Source organism: Trachurus trachurus (assembly GCF_905171665.1).
Source record: "Trachurus trachurus genome assembly, chromosome: 14".
Lineage (NCBI taxonomy): Eukaryota > Metazoa > Chordata > Actinopteri > Carangiformes > Carangidae > Trachurus > Trachurus trachurus.
The window spans coordinates 30,268,353-30,292,751 of record NC_139903.1 but is presented as its reverse complement, the minus strand read 5'-3'; the positions used below and the strand labels follow the sequence as shown (position 1 = coordinate 30,292,751).

The 24,399-nt window shown below is 42.6% G+C and overlaps 1 protein-coding gene across 1 annotated transcript; it reads left to right on the top strand.

Annotated features, from left to right (window-relative positions):
* Nucleotides 1-21,495: 21,495 nt before the first annotated feature.
* Nucleotides 21,496-22,428, top strand: LOC310997249 (olfactory receptor 8G17-like; the record flags this gene model as incomplete). Its single annotated transcript, XM_083986925.1, has 1 exon — nt 21,496-22,428. The coding sequence occupies one exon, from the start codon at nt 21,496-21,498 to the stop codon at nt 22,426-22,428; it is 933 nt and encodes a 310-aa protein (XP_083843051.1).
* Nucleotides 22,429-24,399: the final 1,971 nt, after the last annotated feature.

Sequence of the window (24,399 nt, the reverse complement as noted above, 5' to 3'; positions counted from 1 at the left end):
CTCAGGGGCCTCATTCATTGTCATTGTTTGTAATGCAACATTATGACATCATGTTATTGCTCATGGCTTGCAACTCTTCATCTGAGTCTAGGTCTGACTGAACTGAGGCTGAGTCTCTCCCATGTTTCTGTCTCTAACCATCTTGATGCTGCTGGCCAGGAATTTGAAAAGAAAAACTGGCTCAAGCATTGCATCTTACTTTTACTCTTCTTATGGCATCTAGTAATTGACAAACCACCACAGGTGACCAAGAGCCCAATAAGAAACACAGTAAATGTAACTCTTCTAACCCATAAACATGGATGATTTTGATATTTGTTCAACTTGACATCTTTTCATATCTGTTCAATAGTAATAGTATAAAGACAAATGTTAAAATCAAGTGAAATGACATTTGTATAAAAGTGAAATGTCACTATAAGAACATTTAACCTACTCAGGATTTCTACATCTAAAAAGTCAATATTTTACTTTTTTACTCCACATTATTTGCCAGCTTACTTCATATCATTAATATAAAATATAATAATCAAATAAATTATGATGGCATGTAAACCTAAACAGCAGCGGTAAAGTAAACCACATCCTTGCATCAATATATAATATATCTACATGCATAAGGGCACATAAGCCTACCTTGTCGAGGTTGTCGACTCCGCCCTTTGATTTGTTGTAAGCCATGATGATGTTTGGCTCCCGGTGGATGGTGGAGAGGAGGAGGACATTCTTACCCCCTGGGGGATGTAGCTGACGGCGGTGTGTGTCCTGGAGAAGACAAAGAGGGAGGACAGCAATTCTCTCCTTCTCGTCTCCAGGAGGATGGGCGGAAGCTCAGGTCTGGTCTTCCTGATAGTCCCCACGAGGCCGATCTTCCTCTTCAGCAACTCCTCTGCCAGCTCAGAGCTTGTGAAATCCCTTCAGTCAGCTGTAGCACTCGCAAGTCTCTTCCCCTGCTGAACCTCAGCGGGCCGGCCCTCCTCCTTTCCCGTGTAGACCTCCATTCTAAGCGCGTATGACGTCTCGACATCGCAGGCCACCCAGACTTTGAGGCCGTACTTGGCCGGTTTGCTAGGGATGTACTGTTTGAATCCACACCTTCCCCTGAAGCCGACCAGCTGCTCGTCCACTACTATTTCTCTTCCCCGGTTTGTAAAGAAGTGAGAGCTGGTGCTCCCACTTCCTCCAAAGTGCAGCGATGGGAGCAGGCTTTTCCCGTCGCTGACGCTAGTGCCTGGAGAGACGATCGTCGAAGCGGAGGGCTGTGTTCAGTGCTTCAAACCTGGTACGGGCCATCGCCGAGGGAAAGATGCCTCGACCAGACTCTTGGCTCCAGAGGCTGCGGGTACTTTCGTCCGATAAACGCCTGCCAATAGGAGCAGGCCGAGCAGTGCCTCCAGCTCGATCCTGTCCATATTTTTCCAGCCCTGAATGGATCGCTGCCCATGGAGATTTGTCATCTCCAGGATGACTTGCATGATGTCATCTGTAAAGAAAAGATCCCACGTGGATCTCACTTCCTCAGTGATGCGGTGGACAGCATACCTCGTGGGTCCTGCAGGCAGACAGGGTCCAGGGAAGTAACGGAGGCTTTCGTGATGGGACGTTGACCACATGACCTGCCCATTCTTGGACCTCCACACTGGAGCACCTCCTCTGGATCCTTTGGCTCACTCACCACTGAGCTGGACTCAGAGCTCTCTGACTGTAGAGGTGAAGCCCAGTCAGGGTTGGAGTTCTCATCTTCGGTGGTGGTGGAGTATGGAGAAGACTCCCGTGTGGTGGTGTCCATCTCTTCATTGTCTTCAAGGACCTGTTTCAGGGCCTCAAACCGGTCGAACCTTGGCTGTCCATGACTGAATTATGAGAAATGAGCACACAGCTCTTGAGCTGGTTTAACCCAGTAGTGGTTCCCAGGCTGTGTTTACATTTTGTCCTGCTGTGATTTGTGGTTCACACTTTTGTTATTAGGTCATGGGGGCAGGGTGTGTCATGTTGGTGTTTGCACTGGCCTCTATGTAAACAAGGACTTGATCCTCAAAGAGACACATGCACACCTGGACACCAGAGTGAATTGGAAATAACGCATGGTAGCTCATGGGAGCAGTCTTGTTGAGGTGTGTGTCTGTGCGTGCATGTGTGTGTGTATGGCCACCTCTTTTATGAGATTTATAGTACTTTTTATATCACTATTTCCTCATTAACAGTCAAGGAGGAAATAGTCATGTATTATAATGTAAGTCTATGGGAGATTTTCTTTTAGTCTGGCATTACCAAAAAACTAAAAATCCCTCCAAATCAAGTGTGTTACTAATCAATGACATGTCCAAGCCTGGTAAAATCCCCACCCAACATATCCAGTTGGCATTCATTATATTGAAAAGACCCCCCTTTTTGTGTATTTTTTTTTAGCCTTCTTTTTCTTTTTCTTTTTCATAGGACCCTATATGGCATTTAAGGGGTTAAAAGTCTGAAATTAATTGAAAATGTGGTATGGATCAACAGAGGAGAAGTAGAATAGAAGATCTATGCAAAAAAACTGGGAAAAAAAATATTAACATATACTGTTATTATGGCTTTTTTTCCGTGGACATTTTTGTCCTCAATAGGAGTTAGTGTACCTAAAATTTGGGAAATGGGATTACAAAAAAACTAAAAATCCATCCAAATCAAGTGTGTTACTAATCAATGACATGTCCAAGCCTGAAATAATCATCACCCAACATATCCAGTTTGCATTCATTATATTGAAAATATCCCCCATTTTGTGTGCTTTTTTAGCCATTTTCTCTTTCATAGGATCCTATATACTGGCATTTAAGGGGTTAAAAGTCTGAAATTAATTTAATATTTGGTATGGATCAACAGAGGAGAAGTAGAATATAATATCTATGAAAAAAAAACTGGAAAAAAAATATTAACATATACTGTTTTTATGGTCTTTTTTCCATGGACATTTTTGTCCACAATCTGCGGAGTGTAACCTTTTTTTAGTTAGGGTAGTTGGGGGAAATGCCCCAATTAAAAAAAAAAAAAAATTAAGTTTGTGATAACAAATTTGATGGCAATAACTCTAACCACGACAAGACAATCAAGAGTTGAAAAATGAAGAAGGACACTTTTGTCCGTTTAAGACACAAGGGTTAACTGCTGAATAAAATCAGAATAACTTTAATCTGAGGTTGAAACTCAGGTTATAAATAGGGTTGGGTATCGAGTATTGAGTGCCGATTGGAACCGGGACTAGCTTTCCGATTCTCCTGGAATTGTTCAAAATTTAAAATTTCAATTTCTAGTTTCGATACCCAATCCGCCGACCGGAAGAAGAAGCCGCTGAACACCAACAAAGAAGAATCCGCCGGAAGTGTTTGCATAGCCATGCAACCATGGATAGCGTGCATCAGCGGTCCAAAGTGTGGCAAAATGCAACACTTGTGACAAGATTATTTCATGCATAGGAGGGTGCACGACGGACATGAGATAAGTCCTCCTCTGAGTTCATGGAGTAGAAATTAATGTGTGCCCCATCTTTGACACGCTGCGCCGGTTACATGCTGCTATTCCGACATGCCGCTATTTCGACATTGACTTCTAATTGTCAGAATAGCGGCATTAACATTATTTTTCAAGCGTCCCACTATTCCGCCATTTTTTTTTTAATTGTCGGAGTAGCGGCACTTTACTATTTTTCAAACATTCCGCTTTTCCGACATTGATTGATTACCTTATAGTCAGACGTGTCCTGATTTTTTTTATTTTTTTTTCATCTGAGACACTGTTTCTCATACACAAATACATATTAGAGAAGAAAAAAACAAACCCTCCAAGTTTAAAAACACACAGGCAGCTAAGATTTGGGAGGTTTTTGTTTTTATTGTAGCTTATTAAAATGCAAGATCATTTTTCTGACTGATTTATTGCCCGATGCCGTGTATCTCGCTTTCTTTCCCCGCCTTACTTACAGTTTTGATAAATGAGGCCCCAGGCCCTAACTGTGCGTTCACACCAAAAGCTTCCAAAGCGTCAAAAACGCCGGAAGTCAATTCATTTTCAATGAGCGCCCGGCGACACCGAGCGTTCAAAGCGTCAACAGGCGTTGCCGCGCTTCCAGAGCGTCCAAAGTTTCCAAAGCGTCCAAAGCGTCACCAGATGAAAAGTTGAGCCAGGTTTAACTTTAGGGTAATGAGCTATGACGCGGTCAAGCGGCAACCGGCGGCAGCCTGTCAGAATAGAGATGTCCGTCGGCTGCCTTTTTTTGTATTTCGGCTCCCCAATGACCAGCGCGATCGAACTTTGACGCCAGTCACGTGACAAGCGGCCAAAGCGGCTGAAAATATTTGCCGTTTTGGGAGCTGTCTTGTCTGACGCCCACCCTCGAGCGTTTTTGACGCTTTGGAAGCTTTTGGTGTGAACGCACAGTAAGCCCAGAGCCCAGACACTCACAGCTTCTCCGCGGCGCTGTCCGTGGTGCTGAAGGTGACAGGTTAACTTGACAAAAAAACTGCAGCATAGTTCTCTTTGTTTATCATGTGTGTCAGTTTTGTTTGTGACTTGATAGTTGAGTTGTTGAGATTAAGAACATCACTCCCTCATCAAAAGAAAAGAGAGAGAGACGCGCCTGGGTATCGCAGCTGTAAAAAAAGAAAAGAAAAAAAAAAGACGACGTGTCGGAATAGCGGTATCAAAAAGTGTCGGACTACCGGCATGTCTAGATAGAGGGATGTCGTAATAGCGGAATGTCTAAATAGAGACATGTCGGAATAGCGGGATGTCTGAATAGCGGGCGGACCCCGCTGCGCCGGCCTTCCTCCGCTGCCTCTTCTTCCGGCTCCGGCTCCAGCTCCTGCTCCGGCCCCCAGCCTGGCGCAGCAGTGACTGCACTGCAGTCCGAATCTGGTAAATAAAACAATACATATACAATAAATAATGTGTCTTACAGTATACACGTTTTTTGAGTGTAAATTGTTTCCCTTTTTTCAGTTGATGCCGCAACATGTGGACTGGCGACTAAAAGAACCACTGGGTAACCTTTCGCCATTTTTAAAGATGCAGTCAAAGCTTGGTTAAGTTTCCAGTACTATCCCCCAAATTCATTAAACGAGATCCAGTATCAAATAATATGGATGAATTCTTCACTGTTAATTTATGGAAAACCTTTCTTATGGAAGCATTTCCAGAGTAAAGGAATTATCTTTATAAATGATCTTCTTGACAATGCAGGTAATTTTCTTTCATATGAACAGTTTAATAAAAAAAAATATGGACAATTATGTGACAATTATAATTTTAATCAACTGCTTTCTACAGTGCCATTAAATTGGAGGAGGAAATTAAAAAACTCTAGTGACAATCAGCAGGTTAGTGCTCCAGTTCAAAAAAATCTTAAATGGTTAACAAAAATTAAGATAAATAAAATGATGTATAATTTTTTCTTATTTAGCAGATGTCTGTCGTTTTTTCCACACGTAGCCTGCACCTTTTGGGAAGATGAGTTTAACACTTTGATTCCCTGGAAAGATTATTTTAGGTCCATTTATACAAGAACAATTGATTCATATTCTAGAATTTTTCAAATTAAGATTTTCTATAGAATTACCGCCACAAATAAACAAACATTTTTAACATTAACCACTCTCCATTATGTAAATTTTGCAATTAAGAAGTGGAGGATCAGTTACATTAATTCTTTTATTGTACACATGTAGTCAGATTTTGGTTAGACATTCAAAAGTGGCTAAGACCCAAAAATATTCACTTTGAATTTACACCATTAAATATTTTGTTGGGAGAACTGGAGATAGATTGCCCACAGATTGTAAACACGATCATCCTTTTGGGAAAAATATTTATATTTAAGACCCAAACAAAAACACTTTTGAATTTGGATTTTTTTAGAAATAAAGTGTGATGCCAATTTATTTTGGAAAAAATGATCGCATCAAATCAAGACTTACTTACTTTTGAGTGAATGTATACTAAGAAGTTACTGTTAATTTAATTTAAGTAGTTTCACATCCTTTTTTTGTTGTAGTTTTGTTTTATTTTAGTTTTCTTGTGCGTGTTTTATTTTTTCTGTCCTGTTTTGGTTATGTTTTTGTTGTGTTGTTGAGTTTGCTCTGTCGTTTGTCTTCTGTCTGTTTGTTTATTGGTCAGTGTATTGTCGGTTTATACATTGTATATGCCTGTTCCCATTAAAAAAAAATAATAATAATAATAATGTGTCTTGTGCCAACATTGAGGCAGCTAACAAGTTAGCCCACATATTTTTTCATAAACAATTTACGACCTGAGATTGCTTAGCCAGGCTGGTGACTCCATAACTCCGTGATGTGCTAAGCCTAAGTAGCTGATGCCCTCTACAGACTGCCACAGATGGGGTTCTAACCCTGGTTTCCCAAATCGTTATGCCGATAGGTCAATGACCGCTTGGCAGTCAGGTTTGCACGTCCTTTATGGGTGAGTGAGTGCACCCGGACCCTCCGTTTCACCTACTCCGTTCACCATAGCGGCAAAGGCAAAGATGTAGGTGCAACAAGTAGAAGCGCCACAGAAAGGTCACTGCACACATCGTGAAAAGGCTGGATCCCTTTTCAGAGGTGGAATCACCAAAATTTAGGTAAGGTAAGCAATAACGATATAACTAAGCTAATTAATACTGAGCTAAACAGTAACAGCAACATTACATGTTTGTTTATGTTTACAGGGACATGGTGAAAACTCTAAACCCCAAATACACACCACCTTCCAGGGACTACCTGTCAAAACACATTAATCCCATCATGGTACAAGGTTGAGAAGTCTGATATAATTACAGAGCTCAGTGAAGGCAGCTCTATTGCACTCACATGTGATGGCTGGAGTAGCATCACACAGGACCACTACCTCACCACCACAGCACACGACATAGTAGAGGGCAAAATGCAGCAAAAATTGCTGAAGCCTGCTCAAAGCACAGACCGGTTGTGTTGTTACACAAATCAGTGATGTTCTGTCAGAGTTTGGCATATCTGATAAAATTGTAGCATTCACTGTTGATAATGCTGCCAACATGGATGTTATTTTATTTTATTTGCCTTTATTTAACCAGGTCGGTCCCGTTGAGACACAATTACCTCTTTTTCAAGCCTGGCCAAGACAGCAGCATAGAAAAGTTGCAACAATTACAAGACACAAAAATCACACAGCAACACAGATACAATACATTACAAGATAGAAGCAACAGGACTAAGGCTCCGGATTCACATTAAAACAAGAACAAGTGTGGTATGAAGCTACTCCAATTTCTCTCACACGAGTTTTCAAAGAAGATGTGGCTATGAAGCGCCTGCAATTTGTGAAACCGTGCTGTTTTGCCCACGCACTTTATCTAGCAGCACAAAGTCTATGCTCTGTATATTCCAGGGCATATATGTCGCATGTGCTACATCAAAACATGCCTGTGCTAAGAAATAATCTGCCCTGTAGCATGGGTGCTATGGGCAGATTTAGCCACAAAATAAAAAATCTTGTTTGAAAAAAAGAAAATCCCTCTGTGTAGAGCGATGGTACTACGACTATCCTTTCTGGTAGTTGTAGACAACTGTGGTCAATGATTAATGTTATGTCTTGTATATTGGAATGCCAATTCCCACAATTCCTCACAGTCGCAGCTTTTACTCACGCTCTGTCCTATGCAGCTGGGTTGGCACACAGTGGCTAACGTTACACCCCGGATGCACAAAAAAAAGTACATTTTATATCCTGAAACATATCTTCCTTTTACTTCTGATTAATAACATCCTTCTCATTCCAGGAGTGTTGGAAGCAACCAAGCATGCTTTTGAGGCACTGGGGGAGGATACTAGATGGATGGAGAGACTGGTCGGGTTTGGAGCTGATGGGGCGTCAGTCAACATGGGTCATCGTGGGGGGGTCATTGCCCCACTGAGAGAGGAGCTTGGGGACCATATCGTTGCATTCCACTGCATGCCTCACAGGTAGCTTACATTAAAATTATTATTATTTTATTATAGTTGTTTATGCACAGACCTAATATTTGATATACATTATCCTCAAAATAAAGATTTCATTTTCATTCAAAGGGACACGCTGGATTCCACAGGCTCTAATTTCTTGGCGCAACTCAGGGGGGCGCAGCGCGGCGAGGCCAGCGCAGTGGTAATTTCCTCCAGTGCAGCACCGTGCGCAGCGGATTTGGTAAATTGGTAAACTGCGGTGCGCCGAGATGGGTGTGGCGGCGCAGCAGGGGGAGGTGTCGACAGATTCAGCTTGGCGCAGTGACAATTTCGTGCTAAAAGGCTGCGCCCGAGAGTGGGCCAAAAGCTCGCCAGCTCCAACCAGGTCTACTCTTGGCGCAAGGCGAAGCGCAGCCAGCGCAGCGCGCGCACGTCACCAAGACCTCACAGGCAGGTTTTCCACACTTCCAGGCACATTTAAATGCAATAAATAATCACAATAACCACTATTTATTGTAACTATCTGAATCAGCACATACACGTATCTATATCGATTGTCTCGTGACACTGATGACAGATCAAAGGCTGTCGGCATGCGTAATGGAAACTCAGCCTGACTGAATTAACAGAGATAAAACCAGGGAGGGACTGAGACTAATCAGCCGTGGATGTCCCAAGAGCAGGACAGTGAGGGTGGATGACTGCATGTCGCTGCTATGTTGACACTACACACTGTGCCGTTGCGATGATCCGCTATATTTATTTTTTTACTTATTGATTTATTAGCGGGCAAGCGGCCGCATTGTCACCATAACGAAAAACTGAAAACAAATAAACTATCATCTCTCTCAGCAAACCACAATCAGCCTCGGCATCAGATAGTGAGCAGATATTCGGCATCTCACATCTCAGGAAAATTCTTAAGAAAAAAGAAAAAGAGAGACGCTCCGCAATGCCTCCTTTACGCACAGCTGTTTCTTTTTTCATTCCAGTTACGCATGGTATTTGCTTATGTTGTGATCTGTGCACACAGGTTTAAATATAGGTTAATACAAACTGATTAATCCAGGTGTGTCTGAGTAGTCACAATGGTCAGACACACCTGGATTAATCAGGCTGTCCAATAATGTAAGGCTGTATTCGAAACCGCATACCACCGTACTGCCTACTACATACTGCGTTATATGTACTGTATACTGCATACTGAATGTGGGATTCAGTATACTACTTCAGCAGACCGACGCCGTTATCACCGCAGTATGCAGTATACGAGTTTCCCAGAATGCATTTCACAGCAACCGGTAGCAGTAGCTGTAAACAGACGAAAAGCTGTTTCATTTCCCCTTCTAGTGCTGTTATTATGTAACTTTATTAAGTTTTAATATTTTTTCATGCGAGAAAGTAACTGTTAAGACCCCAAATATACCGCCAGTTTATCCAAATGACGGCTGTTTAAAAGTTTGCTCCGATGTTTTTCGGAGAAGTGAAGCTCCGCAGCGACCGGGACATCACAGAGGCAGCAGCCGGTCTGGAGAGCTGCTCGACCGGCCAGCTTACGTTTGATCCTGAGGGAGAAAACGATCACTGATTAACTTACCCGCAGGTTTTCAGAGGTTTACCACCGGCTGGTTAAATTATTTTTAGGAGAGAAATGTCGGTCTCATTGATGAAGCTAACAATTGTGTCAATAGCATTCGTTTGTTTGAATGAAATGTGAAGCTTCCTATGTGTATTGGACAGCAGAGCAGAGTTGCCTAGGGCCACTGTACACAAATCACAAAATATTAATAAAAGACAGTTAATCAACAGAGTACTGTTTTTCTTTTCTTAAATATACAACACCTTGGATTCCTATTGTACCTATATGCTTTCATCACAATAGTCAAGTAGCCTATGCACTGCCACTGTACTTATGTATGTAAACAAACGCTGTACTGTACGTGACAACGACGTCATAACGCTTATGGACAGTATAAAAGGTGAGCAGTGGCGGGAAAAAAACTGAGGGAGACAAAGGAGAAAACAGAACTGAAATAGATAGAACGATAGATAGAAGATAGATAGGACAACAGATAGAAGATAGATAGACAATAGATAGATAGAACAATAGATAGAAGATAGATAGGACAATAGATAGAAGATAGATATATAGGACAATAGATAAATAGATAGAACAATAGATAGAAGATAGATAGGACAATAGATAGAACTACAGATGTCCTATCTGTCAGTAGTGAGAGGCCACAATGTGGCACGAAGAAGACGGAGGAGGGAGAGGAACCGGAGAAATTTCCTCGCCATATGCGAATATGAAGCCAATGTAAGTAAACCAAACACTTTTGAGTATTTTAGGGTCAGTTTTAGTTCTTAACCTGGGCACAGTTATGTCATATAAATCAATAAACAATATTCAGAGATAAACACGTTTATTAAGAAACAATTTACAAGTCCTTCTTGAAATAGTTAACTTGGGGACATAAGATAACTTAAAGAGTCATGTTGAGTTATCCAACAAAGAAATAACATTTGCCCCTACTCTCACAGGCTGCGCTTCGAGGGCAGTATCTAAGATTAAATGCCCACACTCCCATGGTCCACCTCTTCTTGGGAGAGGGGGATTTGCGGCGAGACTTCCAGCTTTCAAGGCAAACCGTAAATGCCTTGGTCGAGGCTCTGGGGTGTGACAAGGACCACGGATGGGGAGATGACCTGGAGGCTGCAGTCTTCTTGTACTGGCTGGCCAGTGCCACCTCCTACCGGGTGGTATCGGAGGCCTTTGATATCCCCACCACCACAGTTCATGATATTGTGCACCGAGTGGCGGACAACATCATGGCCATCTATGCAAGGGTCATCCATTTTCCTGCTGCAGATGACCTGGAGGGCATTGGGGAAGGCTTTGCCCACCTGGCTGGCTCCCGTGCCTTCTGCCGTGTTGTTGGCTGCATTGACGGGACGCACATCAGGATAAAGCCACCTGCAGCGAACAAAGAGGATTACCTAAACAGGTATCTTGCATACAAGCGCTATTTAATCCCACCTTATTTAGGGCTGCAATTTATGATTATTTTGATTATCAGTAATCAGACTATTATTTAAACCATCAATCATTTAGTTGTTTGGTCAATAAAACATTAAAAGATATAGAAAAATATCAGTGTTTCCCAAAACACAAGATGACATCCTTAAATGTCTTGTTTTGTCCACAAACCAAAGAGATATTCAGTTTATTGTCATAAAGGAACCAAATAAAAAAACATGAAATATTCATATTAAGAAGCTGAAATCAGAGAATTTGGACCGATTGTTTACGTATCAACATAGTTGGTGATTAATTAAATAATCAGTTACTGTTTGATTAATCAATTAATTGTTGCAGCTCTAATCTTAATGTGAACTATCAAGTGATTTCTTTAAATTGTTTTGTTGTTGTTGTTTTTTTACAGGAAGCTTTTCCACTCAATTCAGCTTCAGGCCGTGTGTGATCATAAAGGGGTGTTCTTGAACACATTCACTGGTATGGATGATACATCAATATTAATATATTATGGGCTTCCACTACTTACATAACACTGATGTGGTTTTTTTTCGATAATCGATTTATTTGAGGAATGTGGATTGCTTTTATTTGTTATATAAAAGGTGTGTGTATCAGAAGTGTTTGCAATCAAGTACTCAGTTTTCTTTTTGTCTTTTCACAACCACTACTTACAGGCCTACCTGGTGCAGTCCATGATGCACGGGTCCTGCGGTGGAGCTCGCTTTATTACAGGCAGCTCTACCCACCCCCGGGCTGGATCATCCTTGGGGATGGGGGTTATCCCTGCCTGGCTGCTCCCATCTCCCTCATCACCCCGTACAGGGAGCCGGTCCAGAACCCCGTGCAGGCACGGTACAACCGGCACCACTCCAGGGCCAGATGTGTTGTGGAGAGGTCCTTCGGGATGATGAAAACCCGGTGGCGGAGCATTTTCCTTAAGGCTGTTGAGGTAAAAGAGAGCAAAAGATGTGTGTAAATGTAGTATGTTATATGTAACTACTACCTAATGGCTAACAGCTGAGTAGTACATTATACACAAGTATAGGGAAAAACATTTGAGGGTCATTACAAAATAGTTTACACAGCATTTTCATGAACTAGGATTAAAATGACATAACTCACCTCTTTGGTCCTGTAGGTTAAACCGACTTTCGTCCCGGTGGTGGTTTCCTGCTGTGCCTTCCTCCACAACCTCTCCATCCGCAATGGGGATTTGGTGGAGGCGGAGCCAGATGTGGAGGAAGGGCTCGACCAGGGAGAGGACGAGCAGGCAAACCAGCCTGCAGATCAGGTGCCAGGGGACAACGTCCGGGCACGACTGGCAGCAGAGGTGTCTGCTCCTGGAGGGGTCATCCCTGCACTGCGGGAGCATGACTATTAAAGACATTAATTTTTGTACATAGTTATGAGTTACTTTTCAAATTGTTTATGTTCAATCTTCTTTTCTTTGTCTAATCAATTTAATGTATTGTGTTATTGTTGTTGAAATGTTCATTCATGTGCCCTGTCCCTACTTCAAAATAAATAATTGAATAATTGTTCTTGTTCAATCTAGTTGATTGTACCCCCAGCAGAAGCTGCCTCCATTAGCTCGTTGTCCATTTCCATGTCTCCCACATTCTGTTGTAAACTGTTTTCTTGTCTGTAACAACATCTATTGCACGTCTGTCCGTCCTGGGTGAGGGATCCCTCCTCTGTTGCTCACCCTGAGCTTTCTCCTGGTTTTTCCCTGTTAACTCTTTCGCGACCACACTAATTCCTCAGCACATCCGCTCAGGACCACATGTTTTTGGCTATTTGTTTACCTTTTATCTCACGTCGAACCGAACTCTGTACGTCACCTAGAAACAAACGGTCTTCACGTGATTGAAGAGTGACTTTACAACGTGCTCCACGAAAAAACGGCGAGTTTTTCCGCCGTTTCGTTCGTGAGGACTAAGTAGAAGAAGAGAGCTGGGTTTCTCCAAAAACGGAGCTCCCTCTCTAGTTTCAGAGAAAAACGCACTTTTGTGTCAAGTGGCAATCTGCTCATTTTACCGCTACTCTGCAGTGTGGCATGTCTCCCAAATCATTTCTACGGCTAAATAAATATATTTGTAGGCATATCTGGGGGGTGTGGCAGCCTGGAGAGCAGCGGTGCAGCGGTGTGGGTCTCTGGCCGCAGCGCAGCAGCTCCGGGACACTGCTGTGTGACTGGCCGGCGATGGGTGCTCTGGGGCGGGGGCGGCCGGTCACAGCCCCCGCTGCAGAGCGCCCGCTCTGCTGCACAGCGCCGTGAAAACAGCCGTGATAACGGGCTTTCAGATCCGAGTCTCCAAACCATAAACGTTTATAACAGCACCGGTAAAAGTCGCCACATTTGTCGTCGGTCGCTTTTGTCAAAAGAGGGTTTGGAAAGTCGCCAGATTCAGCGAGAAAGTCGCAACACTGTAGCCGACAGCCGCACAGCGCTGCACGCTGTCCCCACAGCAGCATTCAAGGAGAACGATTACTCAAACAAAACCAAGATCACACAGTTTATAAAAAATATTATGTTTTGATTTTAGTTTAAAACAGTTTTACATATCAGAGGACTACCATATTCACACACAGGGTACCTCAGAGTGTCTATTATCGTAATCTGTAAAAAAACGGTTTTGACGAGTTTGCTCGTCAATGGTCGTGAACGTTCGGCAGGCTGTGACGAGTTTACTCGTCAATGGTCGCGAAAGAGTTAAAAGGGTGTTTTTCCTCAGTGGATGTGAGGGTCTAAGGGTAGAGGATGTTGTTATGATGCTATGTGAAGCCCTTTGACACTAACTGTAAAAACTATGCTATAACATTTGTCACCAACATACAAATACATTTATGCATGTTATCATACTGTTATATTTCTGGGATGACATAATTTGAACACCAGTGACACTAGAAACAAACTTAAAGGAGATATCAGCTTCACGGCCGTTTCGGCTAATGCTGCGTTCAAGGCAGGCTTTTGAAACCGTAAGTTACAGCTTCAAGTCACAACTACGACTTGGTAGCGTTCCAGGTAACCCGTAGCTCGTGTTTTTACCATCCTGTTGTCTGTGAAAGTTCCCTATAACGGCCACTCGTAACTTCCGACCCGTGAACTCGTACCAGATCGAACTGGTATGACTTCACAGGAAGGAAAAACACAAAGTACGAGTTTCTTTGAACGCACCATGAGTTAGCAGCCCCCGCCCTTGTCAGGCACCAATTGGTCCTCGTGCTACATCACCACATTCACGCGCATCCCTTGGCTGCACACACAGCCCTTCATGCCGTTCTCTCTCCTCATTGGATAACACTTGTATCCCACAAGGAAAATTTTCTCCTCGGGTTACAGCAGAGCAGAGTGACGGAGAGACTCGTGTTTAGGCTGAAATACTTCATGTAAGTGATTGCTGACGGAAAATAGGACTATTTAGGACTTATATTAACAAAAACATTCCACTGATATCTGCTTTAATGGGAAAAGTGAAATTTATTTTTTCATCACCCTCTCCAACATCATCATCATGGATTTCTCCCTCCTCTCCTCCCGCTCAGAGTTCTCCTTCTCCCTCATCTCCATCCACTGCCTCCATTCTCTCTCCCTCTTCTCCTCTCTCTCCAGCCGCTCTTTCTCCCTCTTCTCCTCTCTTTCCAGTGATTCTCTCTCCTTCCTCTCCTCTCTCTCCAGTCGCTCTTTCTCCCTCTTCTCCTCTCTTTCCAGTGATTCTCTCTCCTTCCTCTCCTCTCTCTCCAGCCGCTCTCTCTCCTTCCTCGCTTCTCTCTCTCTTCTTTCCTCCTTCTCCACACACACACGCTCCCTATCCTCATCCTTCTTTGCCATCATCTGCAGCCACTCAGGCCCCCTCTTTCTTTTTGCTGGTGGTGGGTTAGCCTCCGTTTCAGAGGGAGGAGAGGCCACTACCACATCCTGGCTGGATGAGTCAATGGAGACCGGAGGCACAATGCTGGGCCTCCGGCCCAAAAACTCATCCATTAAATCAAACCACTTCCAGGATGCGGCAGTGGCCTCTCCTCCCTCTGTGCTAACCCCTGTCTTCGGGGCTTTCAACTCCTGCACAACACCATACACATACACACACACACACACACACACACACACACACACACACACACACACACACACACACACACACACACTTCAAGCATCTTAGACATTTTTAGTACAGCATTTATCCTTTACATTTTCTCATTTTACCTGCCTGCCTGTCTACAAGGTATTGCAACTTTGCCAGCTTGAAAACTTACCTTATATTTTTGTTTGAGGTTTTCCCACTTCCTTTTTACCTTGGTGGGGTCCACCTTCCCCACCAAGTCGCTCACCCTGATGAACTCTCTGATGAAAAAAAAGGAAGAAATAAACCTAATTACTTCCACAAAAGATCCAACGAAGCGGTATCACACTTATAAAATCTAACAGAGGAGCACGACAAGATGAAATAACACAACCCCCCCCCTTCCTGGCAAGATCAGCGCCCACGAATCCCACCTCGTCTCAGCGGCACCGTGACAGAAATGCGCCCCGTAACATATAAACTAATTCCCTTCTATGTATTTAACTATTCAATTATTAAACTATTACCAAACTTACTCGAAACCTTTTTGGGCGGCATTTCGCCTGCCGCTGAAGAGGCTGTCGTTGGCAGCCCGCCACAGTATCAGCCGCTCCGTGTCCTGCTCTGTCCCTAACACATTAATAAATACATAAATAATAACACGTAACGTTACATTTGTTGTTCTCCGATCACTCGCGTACATCAAATTACGGATGTGAAATTTTAAATGTGGTACTTACATTTGTATTCCTGAGGGACGCCGCTTTGGCTGCCTTGCTCCGCCATTTTTTCGTCCAGCCAGGTTCCAACACATTGCATTGTGGGAAACAGTAGGCAGAGTAGTCTGGTCGGATGCATACTGGAAATATTTTCCGAATCAGTACGACATCCGGGAACTTTTCGCATACTGCAGATTTTGCTTTTGTTCGCATACTGCATACTGCATACTACATTTTGGCCAAATCAGTACGTACTAGCAGTATAGTATGTTTCGAATACAGCCTAAGATAGGAAATAAAGGAGCAGCATTAAGTTCAGGAAGTAGTGGAGCTGTGCAAAGAGCCCATTGCTCCTCTGGATCCAAGGTTGCTGGGTGAGGGTACAGATCTGGTAGGACTGCGTGATGGTGGTTGCTGGTAGATCATTCACATCATACATTGCCTTGTACCACCAACCAAGGGAACATTAAAATATTTGTGTTATACATTATATAATATGGTTGTCCTATGTTTTTGTTTCAGAGGTCAAGGTGGAACCTTGATTTTAAGAGGGGGGGGTATGACGACCCTCTCATGGGCTGGAGGCTGACCTGGCAGCCAATTTAGGGTCGTCAGCTGATTCGCCACACCTGGGCTTGTCCTATAAAGGCTTGGCCATGTGCTTCACTCTCTCTCTCCCTTCAGCTCGCTGATATCCTTTGTGGTTTTGGTTTTGCACCTTCAACACCTCCACAGCACACAGACCACTCATCCATGCATTGCACTCATGATAAATCCTACAGACTTCCACACCTTATTGTACATTTGGTTTATGTTTTAGTTATAATAAATTATTTGTTCTTAGTTAAACCTTGTGTGGTCTCCCTCATTGTCACATCCACTGAGCCAGTTTGTGACATTATATATTATATTTTTCATTTGTATATCACTAATGGTTCAGTACATCCAAATACAACAATATTCAATAAGCAATTGAATCTTGAGTCCAAATGGACCAGATTTACTTGTATCACACTGCAAGCATTTCTGTTACAATAAAATAAGATAAAATATTTTCCATGAAATTGCAAAGCAAGTTCTTGTGTACTATTGTGTAACTGTGAACTATAAAAACACACAGCAAACAAAAAGAACTATAATTTACAGGAATGACACAGAGTCTAGTGCCAAAGCTGAAAGCAGTTTTTGGTGGATGTGAAGAACGTTGCACTTGCTACAATAAACTGCTGTTTTTACTCTGGGTATCTCTTGCAATGCTTCCTGGTCCTAGACTCGCCACTGTAGAATGCAGGCATGCAAGTGTTAGGAGTGGGGTGTGGGGCTGCTGCAGCTGCTGCTGAGCTTTCAGCCAGTTCCAGCAGTTCTTTAGCCAACTTCTCTTGAAAAAAACTTGTGTGTTAGGGGCTTTTTCAGGGCGGGGTCCTGTCTGACTTTGAACAGTTCCTTGGGTAAAAGATAGCTGTGTCCACAAAGTGATATTAAAAAAAAACCGTCTTGTACCACTTAATTGTTTTGTGGTGGACACATCAGTGTTGATAAATCCACACCTTCCATATACTGATTATAATCGAGAATATAGCCTGGAACAGGTATGGCTTTGCTCCTCAATGCACCAGCCTCCTTTACCTTTCTTTTGACCGTTTGATTATTGTATGCCTGTTGAAGCATGGAGCACATTGTGACCTCTCTTGTGTCCATCCATTTGACAAACAAGAGTTTGCCATCCCTGATCCAACGTAGATCCCCCCTCTCAGCCTTTTTTGGTAGGTCATTGTTCTGGGTCTGTTGGAACCCAAGTCGTTTTTTCTTATTGTCCCACAACAGCCAATGCTTTTTAAATATAAATCTGTAAACAGAGTGGGGTTCGTGTAAAAGTTGCCGGTGTACAACTTATATCCACTCCCAAGTAGAGAAAATTGCAGAAGGTCCATCATGGAAGAGTAACTCAACCCTTGGCCTGAGACGGTCAGTTATTTGCCCGTGTACACAAAGAAATTCCATGTGTACCCTGTTGAGGAATCAGCTAGGACAAGCAGTTTGAAACCCCACTTGGTTGGTTTGTCCTTCATGTATTGTTTCATGCTGATACGGGCTTTTTTCTGGCGACCATACGTTCACCAATGGACAAATTCTGATAAGGCTGGAAAAGGGCTTTGCAGGCATTCTATCTCTGAATAGAGAGGCTTTATTTTGAAAAGCCTGTCATACTCAGGGGTGTTCTCTTTTTTGTCATTGTCCCCTTCTTCCTTTGGATCATTGAGATGAAGTGACCACAAAATAGCTTCAAAACGGTTCCGTGGCATTTTTTCACTGGGAAAGTGGAAGTTGTATGGCCACGTCTTCCTCCAATAATCGAACCTATGGTGCACCGTCACCAGGCCAGTGAAGAGGATGATTGCTAAAAATATGTAGAAGTCCTTGGCTGTGAGAACTTCCCATTTGAAGGATATTCCAGCCCGCTTACGTTTGGCTGCATTGTGTTTTCAATTATGGCGCATTTCCACTAGCACGGCTCGGCTCGGTTGTGTTTCCATTACAACTGAGTATCACTAGTGCCTCCTTGACGTGGGCGGGGTCGTCATAACACGGCTGCGCGAAACCGCAGTGACGTCATTTACACGGCGCCGAGCAACGCTCTAAACTCTGTAAATATATGCGAGAGAGTAGTCGCTTAGATCCCCAACGTGTTGAAAATCTGACAAAATACCAGCTGTTTACAATTTTGTTCCGACGAAGTCGGCGTTACTAAAGCTAGCCGTAGTGAACGCACTTCCCGTTATTTTCACAAAATAAAATACCCGTTGCCTTTTATCATAAGGAAAGCCATTACGATAGAATTGGTGCTTTTACTTTGTAAACAGGAAGTGAACCTACCCTCGCTGTAGCTATAGCTTTAAACCGACGTTTTGACTGCTCTCGTCCCGTTAATGGCATTTAACCGTCCAATATGCCTTACCGGAGAGTCTTGCCAGCTCTGAGATCGGCCTGGTTCATTGTAAAACATTTATTTATTGATGTAAATGTGGTGTTTTCTGTGCGTACAGACCCCAAGGCAGTGCTGCTTGTGTGTCTAACCACAAACAAACTTCTGCTACAGCCACAATTGTTAGATTTCATCAATGAGACCAACATTTATCCCCTAAAAAGAGTTTAACCAGCCGCTGGTAAACCTCTAAAAGCCATCGGGTAAGTTAATTAGCGTTCGTTTTCTCCCCGGGTAGACGACCGTAGGCTGGCCGGCGTAGCACGTCAGGAGCCGGGCTGCTACCTCTATGATGTCGCGGTCGCTGCTCGGATCTGGAGCTTCACTTCTCCGAAAAACATCGGGGCAAACTTCTAAACAGCCGTCGTTTGGATAAACTAACCGCACATTGGGGATCTAAACACTACTTTCTCGCATGAAAAAATATTAAAACTTAATAAAGTCACGTAATAACGGGCTTCAGCAGGAACATTTGTTGTCGGTCGTCGCGCGGTTATGACGCTTCCAGTGACGACACTCATCGGCCAATCAGTGGAAGGCAGTCGGCTGACGTCACGTTTTAGTAACGCTTCGGCTCGCTTGGAACCAGGGCTGAGGTGATACCAAAAGCGTACCTGGTTGCAGGTACTGCGTGCTAGTGGAAACACGCAAATAGCGCGCCGAGCCGAAGCGCACTAGTGGAAACGCGCCATTATTCTATTTACAACAGACACGGAGAAAAAAAGTTGAAACAGGTCTATGGGAGACCATGCTCTGGTGGTGTCAAACGTTGGTCCAGGGGTCCTGGATGGCTTGAACCTTAGAGGATCAGGGGGCCAGGCCATGGCAGCCTCCACTCCTGCCATCACTCCACCTGTGGGCCAAGCCACGGCAACTGCACCTCCTAACCTGATACCAAGACCCACATCTTCAGGGGCAGCAAGCGCCACATACTATACTGAATCAGAGATACAAAAATGTATGTTGACGATAAATTCATTATCTTCAGTAATGGAAAGGCATACACATATCAGATTTATCTATAGATATATTTCAGCTATTAAGAAATTGTAGTTTACTGACTGGATAGGCCAGTAACAAATTATTAATACAGATACTTTATCTTTAGTGGATGTGAATGAGGTGTGGGCAGGGAAATTACAAAACGCCCATGTAATTCTGTCCAAAATTGGGCCTTATAAATTGTTCTGCTTGGACATTGCAAGGATTGCGCCCAAAGAAGAGCTTGAGAGTGAGGTAGGCCAATTTTTCATTTTTCTTTGCTATCACTGCAAAATCAGTTCCTTTGCGGAATTCCTCATTAGTGGGTGCAGTAGGAGAGAGGAAGTTATACACTATTCAGTGCAATGTATGTATGCTCAATGGATATGATTACATTTTATTATCAATGCCTACCTAACGGTGCTTGTGGAAAGGCATAACCAGCAAAATGTGGACCAGGCTGCTCTGATTGACAGCTTTGAAATAACCCATATCTGGAAAAAGAGTACTTCAAATCTTAAAGTTGGTATAGAAGCGATTTTTATGAATTGACAGTGTCATAATTTTAACAAAAAGGCAAAGCACTCATCGAGACACTGCCTTGATTATCATTTTATTCATCATATTTTCAAGTTACTAAAATTTCTGTTGACTTTTCTCCTCATTTTCAGATTGATCCAATGAAATACAAAATGAGGCTCTGAGTGCCACTTTAATCTGTGAGAACAACCACCAGGCATATGGCGGCACGTCTCGCCCCTTATTTTTGTATTTAACATGACTAATCAACAAACATTTTCTTTGTTTCTTTTTTGTCCCACAAATAACAATTTTACTGTAAGTTGAGCTGTCGGCTCCTCATCATGCTTTTGCTGCGCGGCGGCATCCTGGCTGTCTGTCTTTTGGGGCGGCAGTGGCTCAGGTGGTAGAGCGGGTCGTCCAATGATCAGAGGGTTGGCGGTTCGAATCCCGCTCTGTCCCGGTTTCTGCCGTAGTGTCTTTGGGCAAGACACCTTACCCACCTTGCTCCTGATGGGTCGTGGTTCGCGCCTTGCATGGCAGCTTCCACCATCAGTGTGTGAATGTGATGTATGTACTGTAATGGTCGGAACTACCATCTGATCATCATCGAAACTCTGGCTTTCATTCTTGACTAATGAAAACGTTCTTGGACATTATTTTGCTTTCGTTCCTCTTGCGCCAGTCCAAGAATTTCACCACTGAGGCTCATGGAAAATGTAGTGTGAAAACACTTTGCTTTCCGAAACCCCTCATAGTCCCTTTAATGCAATAAAAATGTGTTAACTTTGACAGCCCTACTAAAAATCCCTAAAGAATAAAATGTTTTTGTGTAAGGAAGGGTGTTAATGATATGCAAGTCAACTTGTGATTTAGCATAATCATTCATCAATGTTGCACATATTATCTGACGTCAGGATCATTGATTCCCCAAACGATGGAATCATGTATAAAACCTTCCAACAATGGAGATCTTGACTGGAGCTGGTGGATATTGTTAACAATGAGCAGGGAGACACAAGAGAGGGAAGACAAGAAATTCAAGGTAGAGACCGTAATAGTTGGTACATCTTCTGGTCACAATCAGTGAAACAAGCCCTAATTCTATCATAAAATAGGCTTTTGATATTTTTTCGTTTTTACAGGTTGATGGAAAACTAATAGGAAATACAAAGGGAAGACATAATCTGTGATCACAGCCTAATGTAAAGTACAACACCTGCTTTAAAGGTTGATGGAAAACTACACCTACAACAGCTTCACGCTCCAGCTGGAAGGTTTAAATGTCTCCAAGAGCTCTGTCTACTCTGTGTTTCTTTTTCTTTTGTTATCCTACTTGTTTGTAATTGCTGCAAATATTGGCATTGCTGCTCTTGTTTTCATAGACAAAAACCTTCACCAGCCCATGTATCTACTCTTTTGGAACCTGTCAGTCAATGACATACTTGGAAACTCTATCATGGTGCCCCGTTTACTTGTTGACATGCTGCGTCCTCCCTCTGAACGTCTCATCAGTTACTATGAGTGTGTGGTTCAAGCTTTTGCTACACACATGTTCAGTACCACTGCTCACACTGTGCTCATGATTATGGCCTTTGACAGATATGTGGCCATCTGTAATCCCCTACGTTATTCTGCCATAATGACCAACAGGATGTTAGTGAAGCTGACGGTTTCTGCCTGGGGAGTGGGCTTTGTTTTGGTCGGGATTCTGCTGGGTCTGACCATAAGACTGAACCGATGCAGGACTCTGATCAGAAGCCCTTACTGTGACAATGCTGCACTCTTTAAACTTTCATGTGAGAGTGTGTTTATCAATAATGTCTATGGCCTCACTTTCACTGTGGTCCTGTTCACAGGGTCTATAGGCAGCATGGTCCTCACCTACACCAAGATTACAGTAGTCTGTCTGACCAGTAAGAACAAGTCTCTGAACAGTAAAGCTTTGAAGACCTGCAGCACTCATCTCGTTGTATATCTGATTATGTTGCTCAGTGGAATGCTGATCATTACTCTTCATCGTTTCCCACAGTACTCAGACAGCAGAAAATTTGTTGCTATTTTGTATCATCTCATCCCTGGCAGTTTAAATCCCATAATTTATGGCATGCAGTCAAAGGAGATATGGAAATTTTTGTCAAACTTGTATCAGTCCAAGAAAGTTTAGTCTTTATAATAAATGGCTATATGAATAGTATCACCACTTTATTCCATATTTTTGGGATTGTTCCTTGTTCTTAGGATCATTATTGTTGTTTTTTATGTAAACCATTTAGATATTATTTTTAATGCTGAGGTTTCCTATGTGAGAGTTGTTTAATTTTGTAGGTAATTTTTGTCAGACTTGTTTCAGTCCAAGAAAGTTTTGTCATCATCATAATAACTCAGATTTATATAGCACTTTTCATGACACCCAAGGACGCTTTACAATAACAATGATAGTAAAGACCAAACAGACAAAGACAACCGAAAATTAGCAGGCAAAAGCCTGGAAGAACAAGTGTGTAATTAAGAGTAATATGAATAGCACTGCATTTCTATTCCATATTCTTGTGATTGTCCCCTGTTTTTTAAGCCAAACATTAACTCACAGTTGGACTATTTTATGTAAAATATTAAGAGAGGTCTCAATATGGTATATGGTAGGACTAGTAGGTCAATTTATATTTGCTTTTAAAAGTGGTGGTGCTGGTGGTTTAATTTTTGATGCAAATATCAGCATGGTACCTAATAATACATTATAATTTAAAAAATATGTTGATTCATATATTCTTAGACATTAAGTTTGCTGGTGTATTCCCTGTCTTCCAAAGCAGATAAGGCTAGATTAATCACGTAGGTCCATTGGAGAACTCAAATGATAAAAGACAAGCACAGGTAATGCCTTTACGAATCATGATGGTGGAAATGTCAAGAGTGTCATGACTGGTTCCCTATAAACCCCAATTTCAGGAAGCAATTTCATCTACATTAAAGAGTAACAAAGGGGCGCATGACGTCTGTCCGACTACCCTTTTCTGACCATACATTTCTTTATTTTTGCGTCCATTAGTCCGACCTCCCATTTCTCCGACTTAAGTAGCCCTAACCCTTAACCTTACCCTAAACCTAACCTTAACACTGTAGAATGGGTAGTCGGAGAAATGAGCCGTCGGACTTTTGGGCAGTCGGACTGATGTATGCTCCCCGTAACAAAACGCCACACTTTTCATGTAGGCCTATGTATTTTGTACACGTTCAATTTCTTGTATTAACACATATTTTAAACTGGAATGGGGGCAGGTACAGTGCACCTTATTGAGGTTATCACTTGACATAGCTAAGGCCAGGACGGGCTACTTGTTTGATCCAAAACATAAAGTTGCAATATCCCACTTAAATATAATAGTCATACATGTTAATGCCTATAGCCTATGTGAAGAGGCTGTCACATGTTACACATGTAATGATTCCCCACAACAGCCTAATAGGCTTTATGCACAGCTCCACTACTTCCTGAACATTTAAACAAGTTCCTTTATTTCCTGTATGTATTATTGGACAAACTGATTAATCCAGGTGTGTCTGACCTCAATGGTCAGAGAGCTGGCCAGCTTAATGAGAGGACTGGATGGTTTAAGTTCAGGAAGTAGTGGAGCTGTGCATAAAGCCTATTATTAACAGTGATTTACCATGGTTTGAAACGTATGCAAATCAAATAAAAATGCATCTGCACAAAATGATCAGAAATAACACTGTGCTAATGTTCAGACCAGTTCAAGACCAGCTGCATATGGCTACCAGCAGCAACAGGTCAGACGAATAAACAGCAGCCACTGAGTTAGTTTGCTTTTGTTTATGTAATAATAATAATATAAAATAGGGCTGTCCCAAACGATCGACTATTTTTTCGATTAGTCGATTAGTCTAGCGATTAATTTTTTGACTAATCTAACGATTATTTTTTGGTTGACGATTAGTCATTTACAAAAAAAACACCTCTGAACACTTCTCTTATTTAAATTCTTCAGATACTCTTTCTGGTGTGCATTCCTCTAAATCAGTGGTTCCCAACCTTTTTTCCTCAAAGCACCCCCCCCCCCCCCCCCTTGCTTTTGTCAAAGACAAGCCTTTTTATTCTATTTTGTGCAATCCTTAT